Here is a 19,594-nt window from a genome sequence, read left to right as displayed (position 1 = left end):
TTGTTCCCTTTCTCCTTATGCAAACATTTCATGGCTTGTCAGCATGAATAACTTTTTGATGGTGTAGTAGAACTATTTTTGCCAGGACAGACCTCATTGCTGTACTATCCACTCTGTGCAATATTCATTCTTTACATTTTCATTTAGTCTTGAGCACAAGTTATATGCTACCCAGAATAGCTTTTTTATATTAAGATAGTATATGAAGGTCTTATTTATTTGCGAGTATGTTTATTTATTTAAAACAAAGTCCCACCTAAAAGCATTAGCTTTATGACTGGCTTTCTAATCTACGTGAATATTTGAAAACTTGTTGAGTACAAAATTTTTCAGGGGGATAGATTTATCTTGAAGCAACCATCAATAGCAGGATGCAAAAAGCTTTTGCATAACAAAGCAAAAATCAACAGTGCAGATTCTGACTTTGTGGCAAAGCCCAGCAGGACATGCTACAGCAGTGAGCAAGACAGCAGACATGTCAAAATACCTCAGAGGCTGCTTCACACATCATTCCCTAGTGTTCTTTTAAATGAGGATGGTGTCTGCTGAGCCAAAGTTACCATTTTCCACAAGCAAATCTGAGCATGGAAGGTGTGGGGTTCAGGTTTCTGGCATTTTCAGTCCTTGCCAGCCATGGCAGGACAATCAGATAGAGTCTTTTCTGTTGCTTTTGTAGGACTTTGCTGAGCACCAGCTTCAGAGAGTGGGAGGAAGGAGGATACAGGTGGAAGACAGCAGTACGCTGCCTCTGTTCCAGGCTTGACCGCTGTCTAGGTTCAGTTTATTGTCAGATATTCACCGTGAAAATATGTGTCCATCTGGCAGCCCACAGGAAGGCTGTGAACTGTTGCATCCTGTTGCCTGGAGATCAACTTGTCTCTGCTTTCCTCCAAGTTTTCACTCCCCTTCAACCATGGCTCATGCACCAAAGGTCTTCTTTTGCTGGCAGACCTGTTAATATTTCACTTGTTGCTTTTATGTGTCTTGCTGAGGAATACAGGTGAGACAGTACTAAGTAATGTGTCCTCCACACCCAGTTTATGAACACATCTTTGATAGGTGGAAGGTTTCAATTTCATCCGTAATCCTTCCCCCTTCCTAAGCAAGGCTGCTCTTTCTGCAAGGTTCAGCTCAGTTGTTTCCTGCTCTGTTTTCCAAATCAGCATGTGCTGGGCTTGTCAAGCAAGGTGTACACGCTCCTCAAATCTAAATTTCCCATTTGCTGTATGGGGAATTCCCAGCCCTGAAGGCTTAAATCAGTTTAGTAAGAACAAGTCCCTATGAATTCCTGTCTGCAGGACAAGGAAATCTTTTCAGGGTTTCTGTGCTTCATGTAATAAAGACTTGATTTTTATTAAGTGCAGCCAATATGAATGGCAATAATGCGTTGTCATAGGAGCACGGCAATGTGTTTCCCAGACTGTTAGTGCTTGGGTGGGATTGAGTCTGAGATCAAACCACCTCCTTGAACATTTCTGCATGTGAGCTACATCCTTCAGCTCCTGTAACAGTCAGCAGCATTCCAGGGCTCTTCAGTTGCCCTCATAGAGGTGCTGAATGCTGTTTCAGTCACATACAGTGTCCTACCTGGTCTCAAGCTGTGGTTGCAGGACAGTCCAGCCTCCCATAGCCCCATGGCATACCTACCAGCTGGGGACAGGGGTCCTGTGTGCTTGACAGCTTCTCCAGTGGCACTGGACTCTACATGTGGGCACCTCAACCCAGCCTGGGTCGATGCAAGCAGTCATTTCACCAAGATGTGTCATTCAGTTGCCTAAAATTACGTATTTAGTGCCACGCTGGGGTGTCCGGGGCAGCCACATGGATTTGGCAAGTGTAGCATGCTGCAGAGACCCTCCTTCTGGAGTGGCAGATGGAGGCCAAGCAGGAGATCATGGACCATGTCAAATAGCACCAGATGCCCATGCTGAGGCTGCTGAATGACACCCTGCGCCATACCCAGACTCCTGCCTTCACAGTTTGGTTTCATCTGCTTTATGGCACAGTCGCGTCACTCTCCAGTCTCCACTGACGCCATCTCTATGGACAGCAACAGGAGCTTAGAAACCCAGCCCACATCTCACGTGTCCTAATCTTGAACTGGATCTCATCCTTGCTTCCAGGAATAGCGAGAAACTGCACATGGGGCCTTGTAAGAAAGTGGATGTTAAGGGTACAGTAAAGACAGAGAGGAAGAGAGGTCCTTCCCTAAGCTGTCAGGAGGTAACCCTGCTGGGGTCTCTGATACCACTGGTGATGGGCACAGGTTTAACATCTAGGTTTGCTGTCTCAGCAGTGCCACACCACCGGAGGTAGCAGCACCAGCGTGCTCACAGTGTGGCATGGCGCTGAGATGCCACAAGCACCAGCAGCATAGCCACCCTGGCGCAGTGCTGGTAGTTAATCCTGCCCTGAACAGGAGTTATTGATTACAATATATCACCACATCCATCCTGATATGCCATTTCGAGCTCCACAGTCAACACAGTTGGAGCTACTACACGCTCAAACCAGTCGGAGACATATATATAGGGCAATCCAAGCACATCGTCCTGCATTACCTCCCCACCTCTCCCATGAATCCTCACAGACACTATGAACAGACTGTTGTCATTTCAGAAGGTAGAAACTCAGGTCAGTCCAACACAGAAGCCAGGCATAAATTAAAGATGCTTTGAGCTATTATTACTGCAAATGGTTTGAGTGCCTCCAGACGCAAGCTCAGTCCACAGCAGAGCGTTCAGTTTATGACACTGGAAGAACAAACTGTTTCTGTGGCACTGATGCTCTAGACAAATACTTGTTTCCGTGATATGCAAGGTGAAGGATGTCTTAGGAAAGAATACCTTTGTTTCAGTGCCGTTCTCTAATGCTTCTTGTTAATGACAGCCAGATTGCAGAGGCTGCACCAGTGGAGTTTTTATCAAAACCTGTTTTGCATGAGAAGTCATTATTCACATGAACTAATTTTAGCAGCCTGAAATTTCCTGTTATTCCAGTTGCAATATTTCTCAATTTGAAACAGCCTCACTGTTGAGCTTGGCTTTCTACTTATCACAAGGTAGTTTTGATAATGTGTTCAGCTTAAAAATATAAAACATAAGACGAGCAAGAGGCTTCACTCGATTCCCAGCAGCTGGATTTTGGACATGTCTGGTTACAAAAGCTTGGGAAGCTAAAATACTGATTACTTGTATACCTGATAGAGAAGATTGAACTAATTTATGCAAAAAAATAGAAAATCGTGTTCCAAAGCTGGAAAAGAACCTGGGGCCACAGAATGCTCTGCCTCAGCCCCTGGTTATTCATAGTCAACAGCTCCTGTCTCTTCTGCACTAGGCTGAACACATTTTGCCCTGAATTTTCTTCTGATTCTGTTCACTGGTAAGACAAGAGAATTACTGGTCTTTTATTGTTATTTATAAACAGTGAGTATCTGGAGGTAAATCTTGGATCATACTTTCACACTTTGCTGATGAGTTGCTTTTGATTTTCGAGCAGATGTGCATGAATCATCAATTATGTTTGTATGGAAGGATTAACCAGGGACAATACAAAGTATATCATGCCAGAATAAGTTTTCACCATCATCCTGGAGTCATACATTGGGAAAAGCTGGCCAGTTAGCTCGCCTGCTCAGCATCACACACAAGTCTAAGCAAGAAAGTGAGGAATAATTTACTTCTTCAGTACTGGAAGGAGAATTAGTGGTGGTAAAATGTACATGGGCATGTTGGATTGCTCAGGATACCTCGGTTAAACACTGGGAAGACAACCCCAAATGATTTCTCCTCATTGCTTGCTTCTTAATTTGTTTTTTATTCCCCATGCTAATATGTCCTTGTCCACAGTTTTGTGAGGGCACCAGTGTCAGCCAGTATGAGGGTCTGTTCCCAAAACAAAAAGAAATACATGTGTTTATCCCTATAAATAGCACTTGGATTACTTCCCACACTATACATCTCAGGTCTTTGAGCACTTACTGAATTCTTTGCTCTAATCTCACTATAAAATTGTAAAACTAGCCCCAGTGACTCTTGTGTTACAGGCTGTACACTGACCATGCAAATGGGTTATTTAACCTTTAGTATGATTCCCAATATGTAATGAGAGCTTACAGGGGTTTGCTTTCTCTGCCTGGTGAGGAGGAGATGTTCCTGGTATTGCTCTTGTCCTCTCCTGATGGCTTCTAGAAATGACTTCTGGCAATACCTTTCTTTTATACATCGACCTGTGTTTTTCTTATCTGCATCCCGTTCTTTTTAAGGCAAGACTGGGAATAAAAGGTTAAGGGAGAATCTGTTGCTGATGTGATAAGGTTGCTAAATAATTCTGAAAAGCTTTTATTTGGTGAAACTGCGAGAAAATGATGACAACTAATAGCTGCCTGAATCTCCCTCAGGACAATGCAGGATTTTTTCACATTGAAAATAGAGGGGTTATTTTTATATTTCTGCATATCTAAAGAAAAGCAGCAGAACCTCTGATAGTGAGGTCATTTTTTTCACACAGAAATGTCCCAGCAGATGGAAATGAAGTCGGTGGGATTTTGATTTTGTACGAAATAAAAACTTATTATGGACTTTGGAATGTGGCCCAGTTGCTGGAAGCCCAACAATATTTCCTCCAGCCATAAATTGCATGATAGGCTAATTTACTGGGGCTTTCCCATCCCTTACTGCCAAGCCGGTAATGTTAAAACTTTAAAGTAACATTAAAACTTCTGTGTCTTCCTAAACTGATTTTAAGGGAAAGCACAGAAAGACGACCTATATTTTGTCTCCCAATCCCTCCCTGTGCCAGGATGCCCTGGTCTTCCCCTCCCATGTGCCACCTCCTCTGCCCTAAGGAGCTTGCTCCCTTCTCACATGCTTTCTGGTGTAGTTCCTCAGTTATATGCCTCCTGGAGGAACATCCTTGGGTCCCCCTATGCAGGAGGTTCATCCCCATCCCTGGCCAAGCCAGGACCAGCCCTTGTCCTTCACTCAGCCCACTCCCAGGCAGGGGGCTAGTTTGGAGGGATGTCCCCGCCTATGACATGTAAGAATGACTAGCACTTCTCAAGCTCTCACTAGCAAGGGGAAACTGTGCCAAAAGAGGCTGGTTTTCTGCCCTGTGCCCAACTCCCAGCAGTCCTGGTATCCTCCTGCATCAGCCTTCCCAGCACCCACCCCTGTAATGTGCTGCAGTGACCTCCCAGACACAGAGGTAGATGCCCCAGACATGTGTAGATACTCAAGCCACACAGAGGAGCAGGGGAAGAGCTGGATGTGTATAGGAAAGGGATGGAAAGGCTCTGAAGAGGCTGGGGCTCTTGCTGGTGTTTGTGTCTCTCTGGTCCCCTCCTTGCAGGGTTGTAGCCCTCCAGCTCTGTGCTGCTCAGCAGTTTGCTCCTACCTTTTGCTGCCACAAGCATATATAAATCACAGCAGCCCTAACTTGTGCTCTTGTACCTTTGCCAAGGTAATTAGTACAGTGCACATTTTAAGAGAGTTATTTCTCTCTCCAGAGCAGCCTGCCAGCGCTTTGGCATGCACAGTGCTGTCTGCTCGCCCTAAAATGTTTTATCAGAGCAGTTTGGTTTTGTTTAAGGAAAGTGCTGAGGAAAGCAAGAAATTAATGAAGGGCTGTCAGGCTTCTTATACAGAGCCCAACATGTCCCCAGGGAAGAGGGACAGAGCGATGGCTCCAAGTGCCTTTGGAGGAGCGGTTTTCCTCCAGCCTGGATGTCACTACACCAGTGGCCATCCTAACAGTTGCAGTGCTGGTGCTGGCAACTCCAGCCTTTCAAAACCCCTCACTAAAGTACCTGAAATCTTGAGGATTGTGAAAAAAGAGGAGGAAGGTGAAAATCAGTTTGTGTGCATCCCCCTACAAGACTGTGGGACATAAGCAATGATATTTATTACATTAAAGCAAGTTATATAAATGTTCTTCATAGAAACCTATAGAGCTGGATCCTGGTTGTGGATCCAGTTTCTGCATTCGGTCACCAGATGCGTCATCCAGGTGCATACTAGCTTTTGGGGGTTTGGTTAAATGCACCATTTTTAATGACCTTTCTCATACACCACTTGTGAGAGACAGCCACTGCTGGTTTTCATGTAGGAGGTGCTCCATCGAGTCCCATACACAAACACGTACCCACTAGGTAGGTATGCAGTCCTGCTCTGAACATAAATTCTTGTCTGGCATGAGGTTATTATCTTACTTGCTTTTGATAATGGCAGTCATCCAGTGGGACATAAATGAGGACTGGCTCATCTGCTTTGCAAGATAAAGAGAGAGATTTCTGATTCAGCTGAACCATAGTGGATTCATCTGAACGCTGCAAATTTCAGTAGAGTTCTTCCAGGTCAATATGGATCTGACGCAGATCAACATCTCAGTAGTTAAATTATTTATCAAGCACACTGGCTCTTCAGAGCTAACAAAACATTGCTCCTTTCACCTCAAGTGTTGAGTTGGTTCAAATAACCTCCAGGGCAGCGGGCTGGCTTTAGGTTATAAATAACTTGAGTATTTCATTTCTTATAGTTCCCCTCCCCTTGTTCTATTGTTGCTACAGTGTAGCGTTTCAGCTAGGTCTTCAGTCTCTTTATAATGGCTGCCTCTCTCCAATCAAATGCTTTATTGAGGTTGATTGACTCAGGGTTTAAGAAAACTTTAGGAAAAAGATCATTTCAATATCAGCAAAGTATGAGAAAGAATTTACACCATAGATTAGAGATAAGAGAAAAAAGTGCATCACCTTTATGCAAGACAATAGAGGCAGAAAGGCCTGTTTAACTGTGAGCAGGATGGGTTTGCTAAAACCTTGGATCAGCCTCAGAGGTAAATCTGGTACTTTGCAGCATTTGGTATTAAAACTTGAGGAAGGGATATCTTTGCTGTACAGAGAGGGACAGACTACTGCATGCAGCATCATCTGGACGTGAGGGATCTCCGACACACTAGTTTTATGACTGCATTTGTTTAGCACAGTGCTGACTGTGTTTTTCCCATGTCTGCAGGGCTGGAGGAGCCCTACCTCGGTGGAGTGACTATCCCTGCTGTCTGCAGCACTGAGACCATGCACCCTGAGTGTTTTAGCTCAAACTAGGCAAATAATGTTCAATGTCCTGCTTGTCCTGGGGCTAGGTTTTCTGAGAAGTCTGATTATAAATACTGAAAACCAGGACAGGACTGTTGTTAGCCTTAGGCAAGGTAGGCAATTTGATGTGGGCAGCAAAATCACTTGCAGAAGTGAGAAAGGGAGAGGCTCTCCGTGTGTCTCCACAACAGCAGCAGGTCCATGTGCAGCCCGTGCAGGCTCTGCTGCAGAGGTTGAGTAGCTCCCCAATATCCTTCTGTTGTGCCTGGGGACTCAGAGCCCAGCACAGCCTGCAGATGCATTCTGCTCTCTGCCTGATAGCTCCGTGGGGCTCCTTGTCCTGCTTTGCACCAGCTCTTCCTCCCTGTTGTGGTGGAGAAGAGGCCCATGCAGGTGGCTGGTGGCTCCCCAGTTGTACAACAAACCTTCCTATACAGCTACGGTCTCTTGTACAATGTAGAGACCACAGGTTGTGCTAAAAAACCCATCCTGATGCCATGCAGGTGGATGGGTAGGTGTTGCTACTTCTTGTGTGTCCCAGTTTCAAAGGCTCTGCTGTGCTTGCATGTCTGCAGAGCCACTGCGCTGCCTCTCCACCATCTGGGAGAGAATAAAGCCAGTGTAACAACTGGCTTGTGTAAGGTATTGGGTGGGAACAGTGCAGGAGGACAACCAGAGCAGTGAAGCCAGTATGGAGAAGACTCCTGAAAGGGGAATAGTTGTGTTGAGGAACGAGAGGGACTGGTGCTCTGTGGATGTAGGGTGTAACTCATGAAAGCTCCTCTCTACCACATGTATAGGAGGGAATGGCAGGGCTTATGGTTGTGTAATAAAGCTATTCCTCTGGATAAACACCCAAAAGCATGCAGAGGGAGGCCAGGATATCTGCATGGCTCAGTGTAGGATCAACATCACCAGGTTTCCATGCAGAATTCCTCTTTGTCTGGGATGGTGACAATCTTCAGAAGTGGGTTTACATGTCCCTGAACAAACTTCTCTCATGGTAGAGCCTACCTGCTTGAAAACCTACTGGGGCAAGTCTTAAACAAGAGTTTCTCCTGCTTCTCCCTCCCTCTTTCTCACCTTCTTGGCAGAGACAGGTTCAAGGGTCACATCTCTCTTTTCTTGTTCTCCATTAGGCTCTGTGGGTATCCCCCTTTTTATGATGAAAATGACTCCAAACTCTTCGAGCAGATCCTTAAGGCGGAGTATGAGTTTGACTCTCCATATTGGGATGACATCTCTGAGTCTGGTAAGAAGCTCATTTGATTGGAAGAATGATGCATGCATTCATGCTTGTTGCAGATATGCTCCTCTGGGCACCCTCCATCATGTGTGGAGCTCCTTTTAACTGAAAACCATTTCTTTCAGCTCAGTTACAGGAGTTTATTTCTGCAAGAGAGCAAATTAAGTACCATTGTCCAGCCACATACAAATCACTAAAGCATAGCTGGAACAGAAGGTGAAGATAGCAGAAGACTGTCCCAAGAAGACAAAGCAGTTTAATTTCTTCATCATATACAAATAAAAGCAGATGGTTGATGTGTTATTAATAATGTGGCAAACTAGCTTGGCTCTGTTACTGACACTGCACTGCAGGTCCAAGGCGAGTCTGCAGTGTATACTGCAAAGAACCGAAGAAATTAATGGCTTCCAAATGAGGCGGGTAAGCAGATTCAGAAACTGGGAGTACTGTCCACATGGTTGGATCCAGATAGCTCACCCAGTTAGTTCCTCACCCAGCACAGAAGACATTTAACCCATAGTGCCTGCCTGTCCCTGCTGTAGTCAGTCTGGCAGAGAGGCAGATGTACCAACCTGTTACAGGCAAAATATGTCTCAAGGCTTCTGGCTCCAGCATGGCTTATGGTCTGCCAACATCAGTGTCTATAGGTGACAGCAGGGACATGGTCAGCATTGTACCCCACATGTGCCACTGACGTGTTGTGTGGTCACTTAAGGGGTCGCGCAAGCTCAGTGTCCTTGCTCTGTCCAACCCAGGGGAACATCAGCCATTTCATGCAGGCGAAGAAATGAATGCTAGGAATATTTTATCAATCAACAATATCCCTAGAAATGCAGTTTTCTGATTCATTAGTATTACTGATTAAGGCAGGGGAGATATAAAAATAAGTGTTTTATTTTAAAGATTATTATATATCCTATTATCTCGGCATAGAACAACATTTCATGCTGCTTACATCTGCGGTCCAGATATCATTGTGATGGATTGCTTGAAAATATATGTGATGAGAAGTTTTTTTTAAGTCCATAAGGGTTTTTGGAGAAAATATGAAGGTCTTCTGGCAGACCCTTTTGCATTTGGGGGGAAAGTCCATCACCTAAATCAGCACAAACATTTTCCTGCCATATTTGGCTTTGCTGTGGCTCCTTCAGCTACTCTTTCCTGAAACCACTGGATGCATGCCATGCTCTGATCTCCCTTCCTTCCATTTTATTGTTGATTAAAAACACACTACCTCATACTCAAGGGAGTCCATTTTCTTCTGTAACTTGTTTTTAAATATGCAACATGTCCTCACAGCTGCCCATGTGTGTGACTGCTTGGAGTGAGCAATGAGAAGCTCCTCTTACTGTGGCATCTGACCTCCTCCTTGCCTTTCTCACTCTGTTTACCAGCATCTCCAACAGATGTGGCCATATTCAGACCACTAAGAAGGTCAGAGGAACTTGGCTAACCAGGGAGCCAGGAGCTGGCAGGCTTGTATTCTGCTGACTCCAAATGATCCATCCCACTCTTAAATATACTTGCAGGAGTAGATGCCTTCAGCTTTTATCTGCCATACCGTATAGCTTGGATTTGGTCCTAAGTCACTTTGGTTATAGCTATACTAATAAATGACAAATGACCCAGGGCCATTTTCTGGTGCTGCAGCCAGATGGCACTTAGTAGCCTGATCAATGCTGTTGGCTCATCATTTGGCAGCAGAACTGAGCATAAACCCTATTGCTTTAAATTATTATCTCTTTTTTTTTACAGCTAAAGACTTCATTCGGAATTTGATGGAAAAGGACCCTAATAAAAGATATACCTGCGAGCAAGCAGCACGGCACCCTTGGTAGGTAACAGTCACTGCTGTGTGAAACGCTCAGGAGAGAGAACATTATTTTACATTCATGGGTGGAAGTGTTTTTTCTGTCACATGGTATACTAACCTCTATTAAATAACTCTGTGCTTCTATTCATACAACCCCCACCTTTGTCCTCGAGATTTTCCTGGAAAACCATGATGGACTTTAATCTCACGCACCAACCTGTTGAGTATCTGTGTAAGGATTCAGTGAAATGCTGAATTATGTACATTGACTGTAGTGCAGCAATGGGATATGCCAAAATGATTGAACCCTGAAATCGTATTTTGGAGCAAAAGGTCAAATTCTGCAGGTATACAGAAGGCTGGGTATCAACCTGCTCGTGAGAACCCTGCCAAAGTAATATCAGAGTACTTAAGAGCATCCCATGAAGCAGGAAGTCCTCATCTGTGGTTTACAGATGATAGTATACCTCCTGCTTGCACTAAGGAGCTTGTTTCACATGCTGTTTATCCTCTCTTGTTGAATGGAAAAGATAGGAAACCCTAGAGAGAGATAAGTTGAGTCTGAATTGGCTATAGCAATGTTATCTCTAGTCACTACAGAAAAGCACCTGGTCTGACTGTATTTGTAATTTTGACCTCTGTTAAGCACTTTAAATTAGATGATACCTTTGCATGGATGACTTCACCAGCGTTACCCAAGGATTATGTAGCTGAAACAAGAGTGGCTCATGTACTCTTGACCAACTGAGTGACTGAGCACCACCCCACACTACTAGCTGCACCCACAAATGGGATCTGGATGTGAGTCTTTTAGGCCAGAGATCATTATATATGAAGTGAGATATTATTTTGGTTGTTATAGTAGCTGCAACAGAAAGGAGTCAATGGCATGGCATTTTCACCCCAGGTGTGCATTAGACTGTGTTTTTATGCTGTCATAATTACCACAAATGCCATTTCCTTTTGCAGTTTCTGGAGGTCTGGCTGGAGAAGAGCATTAGGCTGGGCATTCACAGGGGAACAGATGGTTTTCTTTAGCATCCATAGCTCCTCAGAAAAGCAACTGCACCAGTGTCATAACTAGCTCAACAGTGTGATGGACCGCAAAACCGTCCTGGTGATACAATTTGAGCCCAGGGATCAGCCTCAAGTAGTATAGTTAAGTATAAAATGTATGGTAAGAAAAACATGGGCATAGAAGTTGGCAGTGAGTTTTAAGGTAGCACTGCTTTCTGCTGGGATTTGGGGACAGTCGTTCATAGGATGGAGTCTGCATCCTTCTGAAGCTGGGGAGCTTTGTCAGTGGGGATCTCGTCATCTCTGCTTCCTCAGCAGACATGGATTTTGGACACAGTCCACAACCTTTCCAGTCATGAGGGTACCAGACAGCTTGGTACTCAGCTTAAAATCATATTAAATTTCAAAGCAGAGTAAAACTTAATGGCTGTAGCTCTAGAACAAATACTTAAGTTTGGCTCCAAGGGGTTAATGCTTCTCTCTCTGACACGCACTGGTTTGCCTCATCTCATTGCTGCTTTCAGTCCTGGGACTAGACAGAAAGTAAATCCTTTCAAAGGTGTTTACCGTTCTGACTTGCTGATGAATTGCCCCCATCATTTCTTAATGATTTGGCACTCATGAAAGCGTTTAGTAAGTTATGACTACGTAAGTGGTAGAAATACAGTGAAATGGCACTGATTTCTTCAGAGTGGGAATGATGTACCAATGTCTGACTCCAGATTTTTGCTGTGATTACCAATTAGGCTGAAGATAAAATTGAGGCTCAGCCTTTACAATTAAAAAGTTTTAGGAAAGGCTTGGGATGCAGAAGACAATGTAAATCATTGAGAAAAGCAAGGGTCTTGTTTTCATCCCCATGCCAATGACAATGAGAAACATTGTACAGATGTTTTTTAGCTGCATCAGTGGCTGGCATCAATACAAATGCGAGATGAGGAGAAGTCAAGACCTGGGCCTGCCCTTTTCCAATGTCCCATCAATAACTGCATTGTCTGTGTGACAAAAAGGAAATTTGGGAAATTAAATCCAGCTTTCATGAGATGAAAAAAAAGAAAACATTTCTAAATGATACTGACCTGAGCCTCAGGAAATTAAACAAGTTACAAAAGTCAATATTAGAAATACAGAATAAACAATGGGAATGCAACTCCCAGCAGAGAATGAGGTGACCATTTGTATAACTCAGAGGCAGATTTTCCAAAGCCGTACATCCAAAATACACAAAACATCAGCATCCAGCTCTTGGCCCTCCTACATCTGTGTTGGTTGCTGGAGTGCAACAAAGAAACGTGGCACTTGTAACACACACAGCTTCTGGGCCCTCCTAAAGGAACAAAATGATAAAAAGTGTTTTCATTCCTTTTTTTTTTCTTTTGCATGTCATGGCCAGGGGCCAATGGAAACTCACAGACTGCTCCATAATTTCTGATACTTTCTACAGAATCCAATCTTCCATTTAAAACCAACCCCCAAAAAGGGTTTTCCCCCATTTCTGTGGCAGGGGGTCTTCTTCTGACAGGCTGACTTTGCAAGGCAGTGGTTCATTTGTAGCGCTACCTCCCAGCCATGTAAAGCATGGCCCAGGGTCAGCCTTTGAAATGTCGGACATACGAATGGCACTGCAGTAGGGAGGCTTAAAATATTCACCATGTTTCCACCCCACACCACAAATCCACCTCCCGTTGACACAGAGACAGTATGTGCCAGTGGATTACAGAATGACAGTTGTACAGTGAAGGCAAAGCATGGAGATTTCCAAAGATATGCCTCTGTCCTCCCCAGTGTGCTCTTGAGCAAAACTCAATGTCTCATTCCCCCTTGCTCTGAAAAGCTTCCTGTAACATAAATATTGCAGTTATGGACCTCTCTGGAGAGTGGTGCAGTGATGTTTTGGAGGGTTTGGATCCTGAAGTGATAAATGCTTTTTTGGATAATCAAGGCTACTCACCCGGATATTATCTGTTATTTCAGAGTTAACGATAGGATGTCCTTTTGCCAAACCATTGATCAAGAAACATTTTCCACCCAGGTTGCTTATGCTAGTAAATAATGAGGTTTTTACTGCTTCTTTTCTCATTCTAGCCATTATATCTGTTGCAATGGCATCCTCCCCTTCCCTTTGACGGAAGGAAAGGCCTTTTTGGTAGAGGAGGAGGAGAGCTCTGTGCTTCCTCTCAATGGTCAGCTGTGTTATTCTCTCAGCCTGGGCATATTTAAGTTTCCAACAAGTCCAGGCTTGAGTTCCTCTCTCTCGTGACTGCATTCAGTGCTGCAGCAGTCAGAGATAAGGGTGCACATGTTCAGTCAACAGAGAGAGGGTACCAAGCCTTTTGTAGTGGGAGCATCCCATACTACCTTTTCACATGAGCATGTATTTTTCACCATACATCCTCATTAGCAACATCACCTTCCATAGGGTTTACATAGCATTGTCTTCTCTGTGTGTGATCAAAAGCAATGAGGTGCATAAAACTATTGACTTAGTGGGAAGAGATGGTCAGAGCAGATTTCAAGTGGTCCCATAAATTATATGCTCTTACATAGTGCTTTCACTTCAAGTAGCCCTTAATAGCATTTCATTTTTTTGTCTGCACAACTGGTTGGTTAGAGGAGTGAACTGGAGGAACATCTTTGAACCTTAGAGTTTGCATGAAATGAAATCCTGATTCCACTGAGGTTAATGGGAATTTTGCCACTGACTTCAGTGAGGGCTTGTCTCCTTGTCTCACCAGCAGAACACAGAACATCTACCCAAGTCACTGGTGCTGTGCAAATGGTAGATAATTAATATATATGATGAATTGGTTCCATGTAGTGACATTTTCCAGCTTTCCCTTTTTGTTCCTCCTGTGAAATCTGCCCCCGCAGTATCAGATCATTGGGATCAGCCACAAATTAGGGAGAAATCTATCAATTCATGAGTATTTCACACAAACTTTATAATCTGATTGTGATAAAAATAACTGTGCATGAGATAGCAAACTGGTCATGAGATTTTTTTGTTTCAATATGTAACATTTGTGAAGAACAAACTGATTCCAAAATACACCTCTTTTTTTAATTACCATAATTTTATTAAAAACTTCCAAACAAGGCTTGCAAGAACTGGATCTTGCAAGTTATTACATTTGTGCCTTTAAGGTTAATAATTTCTTTGAATTTCGGGAAACCGCTCTAGAATAGCCAGCTATTCACATGACTAAATGTTTGTACAGGATCAGACCCTAAAAAAAGTAAATACTTCTTCCGAATGGCCCACTTTTCTGTGCTGTATCTGCTCTCCACATGCCTGCATTTACGTGATGTTTTTCTATTTATAATCAAATGGCCTTGGCAGGGGGACGGTATGTTAAACTCAGAGTTGGCAGAAAAGGAGGCTAATAATTGCAGTGAAGTGTTGTAGCTGAAACAGTACAATATGTAAGACTTGGTATAATGATTACACCCCAGCCTGTACAATCTGTCCACTTATACAGATTTCTCCAGTTTAATATACAGGTGACTTATGCTTTCCATTGGAAAAGTTATTTATTTTATAGCGTATCTTTCACTGAGGTTTGCACTGTTTATGGTGTGTTGCAAAGGTGCAATGTTCTGATTAGTTGTTCCACTGTGACTTTTTGAAAAGGACGTGGAAAATGAAGGTAACAAAAGAATGGGGTAATTTTGCTGCAGCTTGATACATTTTAATGTTTCCCTAACTTACATTAATGACAGCAATTAAGTTTATTAAATATATTGCCGTGTCAGAACCCACATCCTGTTTAGGGCAGTTGCTCAGGCTGCAGTGATTAAGGGCGAGCAGCAGAAACCCGAGGACCTGTTTTTTCCAGCTATAGGACCACACTGCGTTCCCCATCAGGTGTGTCCTGCAGCCCCAAATTCACCCTCCAGGTTTGGGTCAGAGGAAAAGAAAACAGCCCTCAGAGGGCAAGGGGGAGGTCCAATAGTTAGGAAGCTAGTATAGGATTTGGAAGGCATGTTGTGAATTTATTTGCTCTGTCAAGCATTACCCAAGTGACCTTAAATGGGATTTAGAGCTGTGTGCTGAAGCCGGTTATGGCATCGAAGGCAACTTGGGACATCTAAATTAAAGGGTGATGTATGTATCACCTCCCTGTATAGACTTTATAGGGGAGAAGGAGGCTGTGGCACTTAAATTAGAGACCTGTGTCCACAGGTACAAGTGTGGCCCTTGCCTTTCCCCACTGCTTGTGCAGAGGAACAGTGGATACTTGGGATATGCTGATGTCCATCCCCTCCTATGCTGAAGAATCGCAAAGTTTTGGCAAGAACTGAGCCTCTGCAAATTGTGACCATGACCCTGAGTGTTTATTATGTGCCAGCGAGCACAAGCCAGATAATAATTTCCACCCAGGGAAAGCACATGGTTTACAAAGAGCTCAGTTCTCAGACAATGTTGTTTGAAGTGTGAAAAGGGCTCCCTGAAGGGAACTGCTGATGTTTACAACATTAAATCAAACTCTTATCGAATTTGTCCCTGCACTCTATTTATTTTGGAACATCACTGATACAGTGTGTGTGTATATATTTATACGCATGCATGTGTATATGTGTGTGTATGTATGTATAGAAAAGTTATGATCCTTCAGCATTATCCCTTACAGCTAACTCCATGTTTCCTGTCATCATACTCAAGAGTATTTCCAAGCACTGCTTGGCCAGCACAGCATTTGAGTTGGCTGCCTTCAGTATGAAGGTTCAGAAAATAATGGTAGATGAAAGACTCTGCCTGCCATCATGGGCAGGGAGGATGCGAGAGACATGTGCTTGCAGTATGCTAACAAAGAACCATCCAAAAGGAAATGTACTGCTTTTGTCTTTGTTAGAGGTTCCTCTCAAAGCTTAGAAGTGGTATGGCCAGATAAATTGCTGTGATAGCTTTGAAGCCAGATAGCTAAAATAAATTAGATACCATGAAATAATGTTTGATCATTAGATTAGATTCCTCTCATGTGCAGGGCTAAATTTGTTACAGTTATTCGTGACAAATATCCTTCTTAGCTTCAGTGGAAGTATTTGTGATGAAGAATCACCAGATTGTGGCCCTTGGTAACCAATTCTCTATGTTGAGACACTTATATATCTACAACTGGATGTAAGACCAACTTCAACATGAAGTTTCCCAAACCACTGTAGGGATGTAGCTGCTTTCAGGTGCTGCAAAATGGGGACCCTGAGAGGAAAGCCAAGTTCCAGGTAGGCTAATCGGTCCTTGCTAAGTTCTGGGTGATGCTCAACATAACAACAGATCATGCATCATTCTGATTTGTTTAATTTTATTTTTGTATACATATGTAGCAGGTAGAAGTTGTCTCTTTTACTGGGCCAACTGGTATATTTGGTGAAAACAAGCTTCAGTGCTGACACAGTTAACTTCAAAGTTAACTGCAAAGCCAAGAATTATTGCTCAGGGTTTGACTAGGTATGCATCAGTTTGATCATCTCTGAAACACAAGATGGCGGTTTCTCAGGAAAAATGAAGCTGAGTCCTGTAGGAGGAGGGTATGTTGTGCAGGGGAGGGAGGAAGAAAGAAAGAAGCTAAGGTATTTTTGTCCTAAAAGGAAAAGCAAGATGGCTTATAGCTTGTGGACTTGGAGGGTTAGGGAAAGGTGGAAGGGCGACTATAACACTCTTTAAAACATGTATCTCTATTAAATTTCATGCATTCATTTCTTCTCATTATAGGAACTAAATTTTGTGATTAAATCCATTCACTATAGATATGATGATGCTCATGATGCCCACCTCGGGATAGATTTGCATGCCCAAAAACCTATCTCATTTTTCAGTCTCTACTAGTTGATTGTATAAAAGATATGACTTCTACCTGCTCACCTCCACTTCTCTTGCCTGTGTCCTTAAACCACCACATCTCCAGCAAAACATCAACAGCGAATGGATGTTAGCATTTCTTTTGTTTTCCTAGAAGCAAAACTATAGTATAAACACTATAACTCTGTGAGTATTTTATAAAAGTTTCAAGATCATCCAAGTGAAAAATACAGTATAAAAGCACAGCCCTCATTACAGCATTGCACCATTAATAGGATAGTTCTTCAGAGGTGGCTTGGAAAATGATCCCACACCTGGATTTGGCAGCCAGGGGTGCATTTTGAGCCACACTGTTCAGCATACCAGCACATGTTTGAACAGATCCTGCTATGCTAACAAAATACTGCTGTTATTTCACTCTGATTAAAGACTAGCATCTGCAAGGTTGTAACGCTGCTGAAGAGATTTTAGATGTGGGATGGTCCCCACCACTGTAGCATCGAAAGGCTCCACAGCGTGTTTGTCCATCCCCTTATGAAGGAAACGTACTATCTTGCCTATTTGGGAAACACCCAAATACTAAGACTTTTTTTCTGGAATTACAAGAGTTGCATAGTGAACATAGAGTTAGTGGTGGTAGAAAACAGTTTGTGAACTATTGGAACCAGCAGTTCCTTATTGAAACCACCAGCATTTCAGAAAATGATCCCTAAACTCAAAAAAATATATAGGCTGTATTTGAGCTACATACCCGATGAAAAGTTTCATATAGCAAAAATGCATTTGAAAATCCTTGTGGAGACTGGCAAGAAAGATCTTCTGGAAGAGCTGGCAAGGGTATCATACCCCAAGAACTTGTTCTGTCCACGTTTCCAAAATAAAATTTGACAAGTGGAAAACATGATCTGTGCTTATACAGCTTGTTAACAAACTTGTTCATAAAGCAAAATGCTTCATTAGCTTTGGAGAAAAAATGTTCTTCACAAATGTAAGTAAATATTCTCTTTGCAGCTTGGTCTTTTTGATCAGTTACTGAACAGATACTTTGGCTTGTAGCTGTCCACATATTAAGTGTTCGGCTTAGTTTTCTTCTGCAGATCTGTAGTATGACGGTCAGTGCTTCCAGCTGGTACATGTTGAGGGCACCAGCCTTCACCGAGGAGATGTTCTTGGACAGAGCAGAGTGCTCATGACATTCTGGACTGACTCTGACTAGCAGTTTTCATTCCCACCAGGAAAATCTGCTAGGGACTCTCTACTCTGAAGAGCTGAGCAGTGTTCAAGGAGAGTGGACGCAAATCTGCACACACTTTGCACCTAAGCTAAAGAGCTGTGCAGGGCAGACAATACAGCTACAGTCCTCTCAGGCTTCTGGTCAACTCTTCATAGAAGTGACCTGGAGGCAGTCAGGGACACTGTGTCATGTCATTTGGGTCATGTAGGTGTGGCTGTGGTAAAGCTGTAGGAGCTGCTTCACATGATGATTTCATGCTAGAGAAATACAGAAAATGCAGTTATGGTGAGTGCACGGCCAGCTGGGCTTTGTGTCCCTCTGGGAGTATATACTGCATGGGATCCATCAGAGTCTGTGCTGGGCTTGGCAATATTCCCTGTGAGGGACAGAGGATGGAACAGTGAATGTGATGCTTAAACTAGATACTGCCTCACCAAGCTTTTAGCTGCCTGGCCCCAGTGGGAAATCCAGACCAACTTGCTTCCCTGTCAGTGGGAGAGGTGATCAGAAGGAATCCTCTTCAGAGGAAGATCTGAAGATCTTCCAATTCTCAGTCAAACACCTCCCCTTCTCCATCAACAGCATAGGGACCCAAGAGAGAACGTCAGGCACCATCTGGGAGCCATGCTTTGCTCATGGTACCAGTTCTTCTGTCTACTTGAGCTAGAGGTTATGTAGCGGTGGTGGTCAGACAAGTGCCCTTCCCAGTTGGAGGTGGGCTACTCTGAATGGGAACCTTGCACCTTCCTGCCCACAATCGTGCTGGCTCTAATACTCTTGAATAACTCAATATAGATTAGCTCAGATGGGATTAGTGGCTCTCCACTCTTGAGAGATGGGGATTTAGTCCCCCACCTTCCTCCCAAGAGCAGGTAGTTCCTCTCATCTCTCTGACATCCTGAGTGAGTGTTGTCAGCAGGAAGGAGGGGAGCAATTTGGAGAAGACTGGTCCCAGAGAGCACTTCTTAGATGTGCCATTGACACAAAGGCAGAAAAAGCTGTATGCCCTTTGAAGAACAGGGTTACAATTCGGAATGATCTAGGCAAAACAAAAGGAATGTCTCCAATTCATGGGACACATAAATGGAAACAGCAGGCTGGGATATATAAGCAGTCTCATCTTTTAAGAAACACAAAGTGATGCTGCCATTCTACTGCCTTAGTTGGAAAACAGTGAACAGTTTGGGTACCGCCCTCTAAGGAGGATGTGGACTAGTTGGAGAAAGTCCAGAAAAGCTCACTAGATCAGAGGATTAGAAAATATGAGTTATGAAGAAACAGTAAAAGAATCAGTTTGTTTAGTCTAGAGAAGAGAAGGCGGAGAGAAGACGTGATAACAGTCTTCAAATATGTGAAAGGATGCTTCAAAGACAAAGGGAATAAACTATTTT

General features: G+C 43.4%; 1 protein-coding gene across 3 annotated transcripts in view; it reads left to right on the top strand.

Moving 5' to 3' along the window:
- Positions 1 to 19,594, top strand: part of CAMK1D (calcium/calmodulin dependent protein kinase ID) — a 230,175-nt gene that overhangs the window by 197,106 nt on the left and 13,475 nt on the right. For all 3 annotated transcript variants that reach the window (XM_074827988.1, XM_074827987.1, XM_074827989.1), the window contains exons 7-8: positions 8,233 to 8,345; positions 10,095 to 10,173. In XM_074827988.1, coding sequence (XP_074684089.1) covers positions 8,233 to 8,345; positions 10,095 to 10,173 — 192 coding nt within the window. The remainder of the gene's footprint in view (positions 1 to 8,232; positions 8,346 to 10,094; positions 10,174 to 19,594) is intronic.

Source organism: Strix aluco, chromosome 5, assembly GCF_031877795.1.
Source record: "Strix aluco isolate bStrAlu1 chromosome 5, bStrAlu1.hap1, whole genome shotgun sequence".
Taxonomy (NCBI): domain Eukaryota; kingdom Metazoa; phylum Chordata; class Aves; order Strigiformes; family Strigidae; genus Strix; species Strix aluco.
The sequence above is the reverse complement of the archived record's forward strand: the minus strand, read 5'-3'. Positions and strand labels throughout refer to the sequence as shown.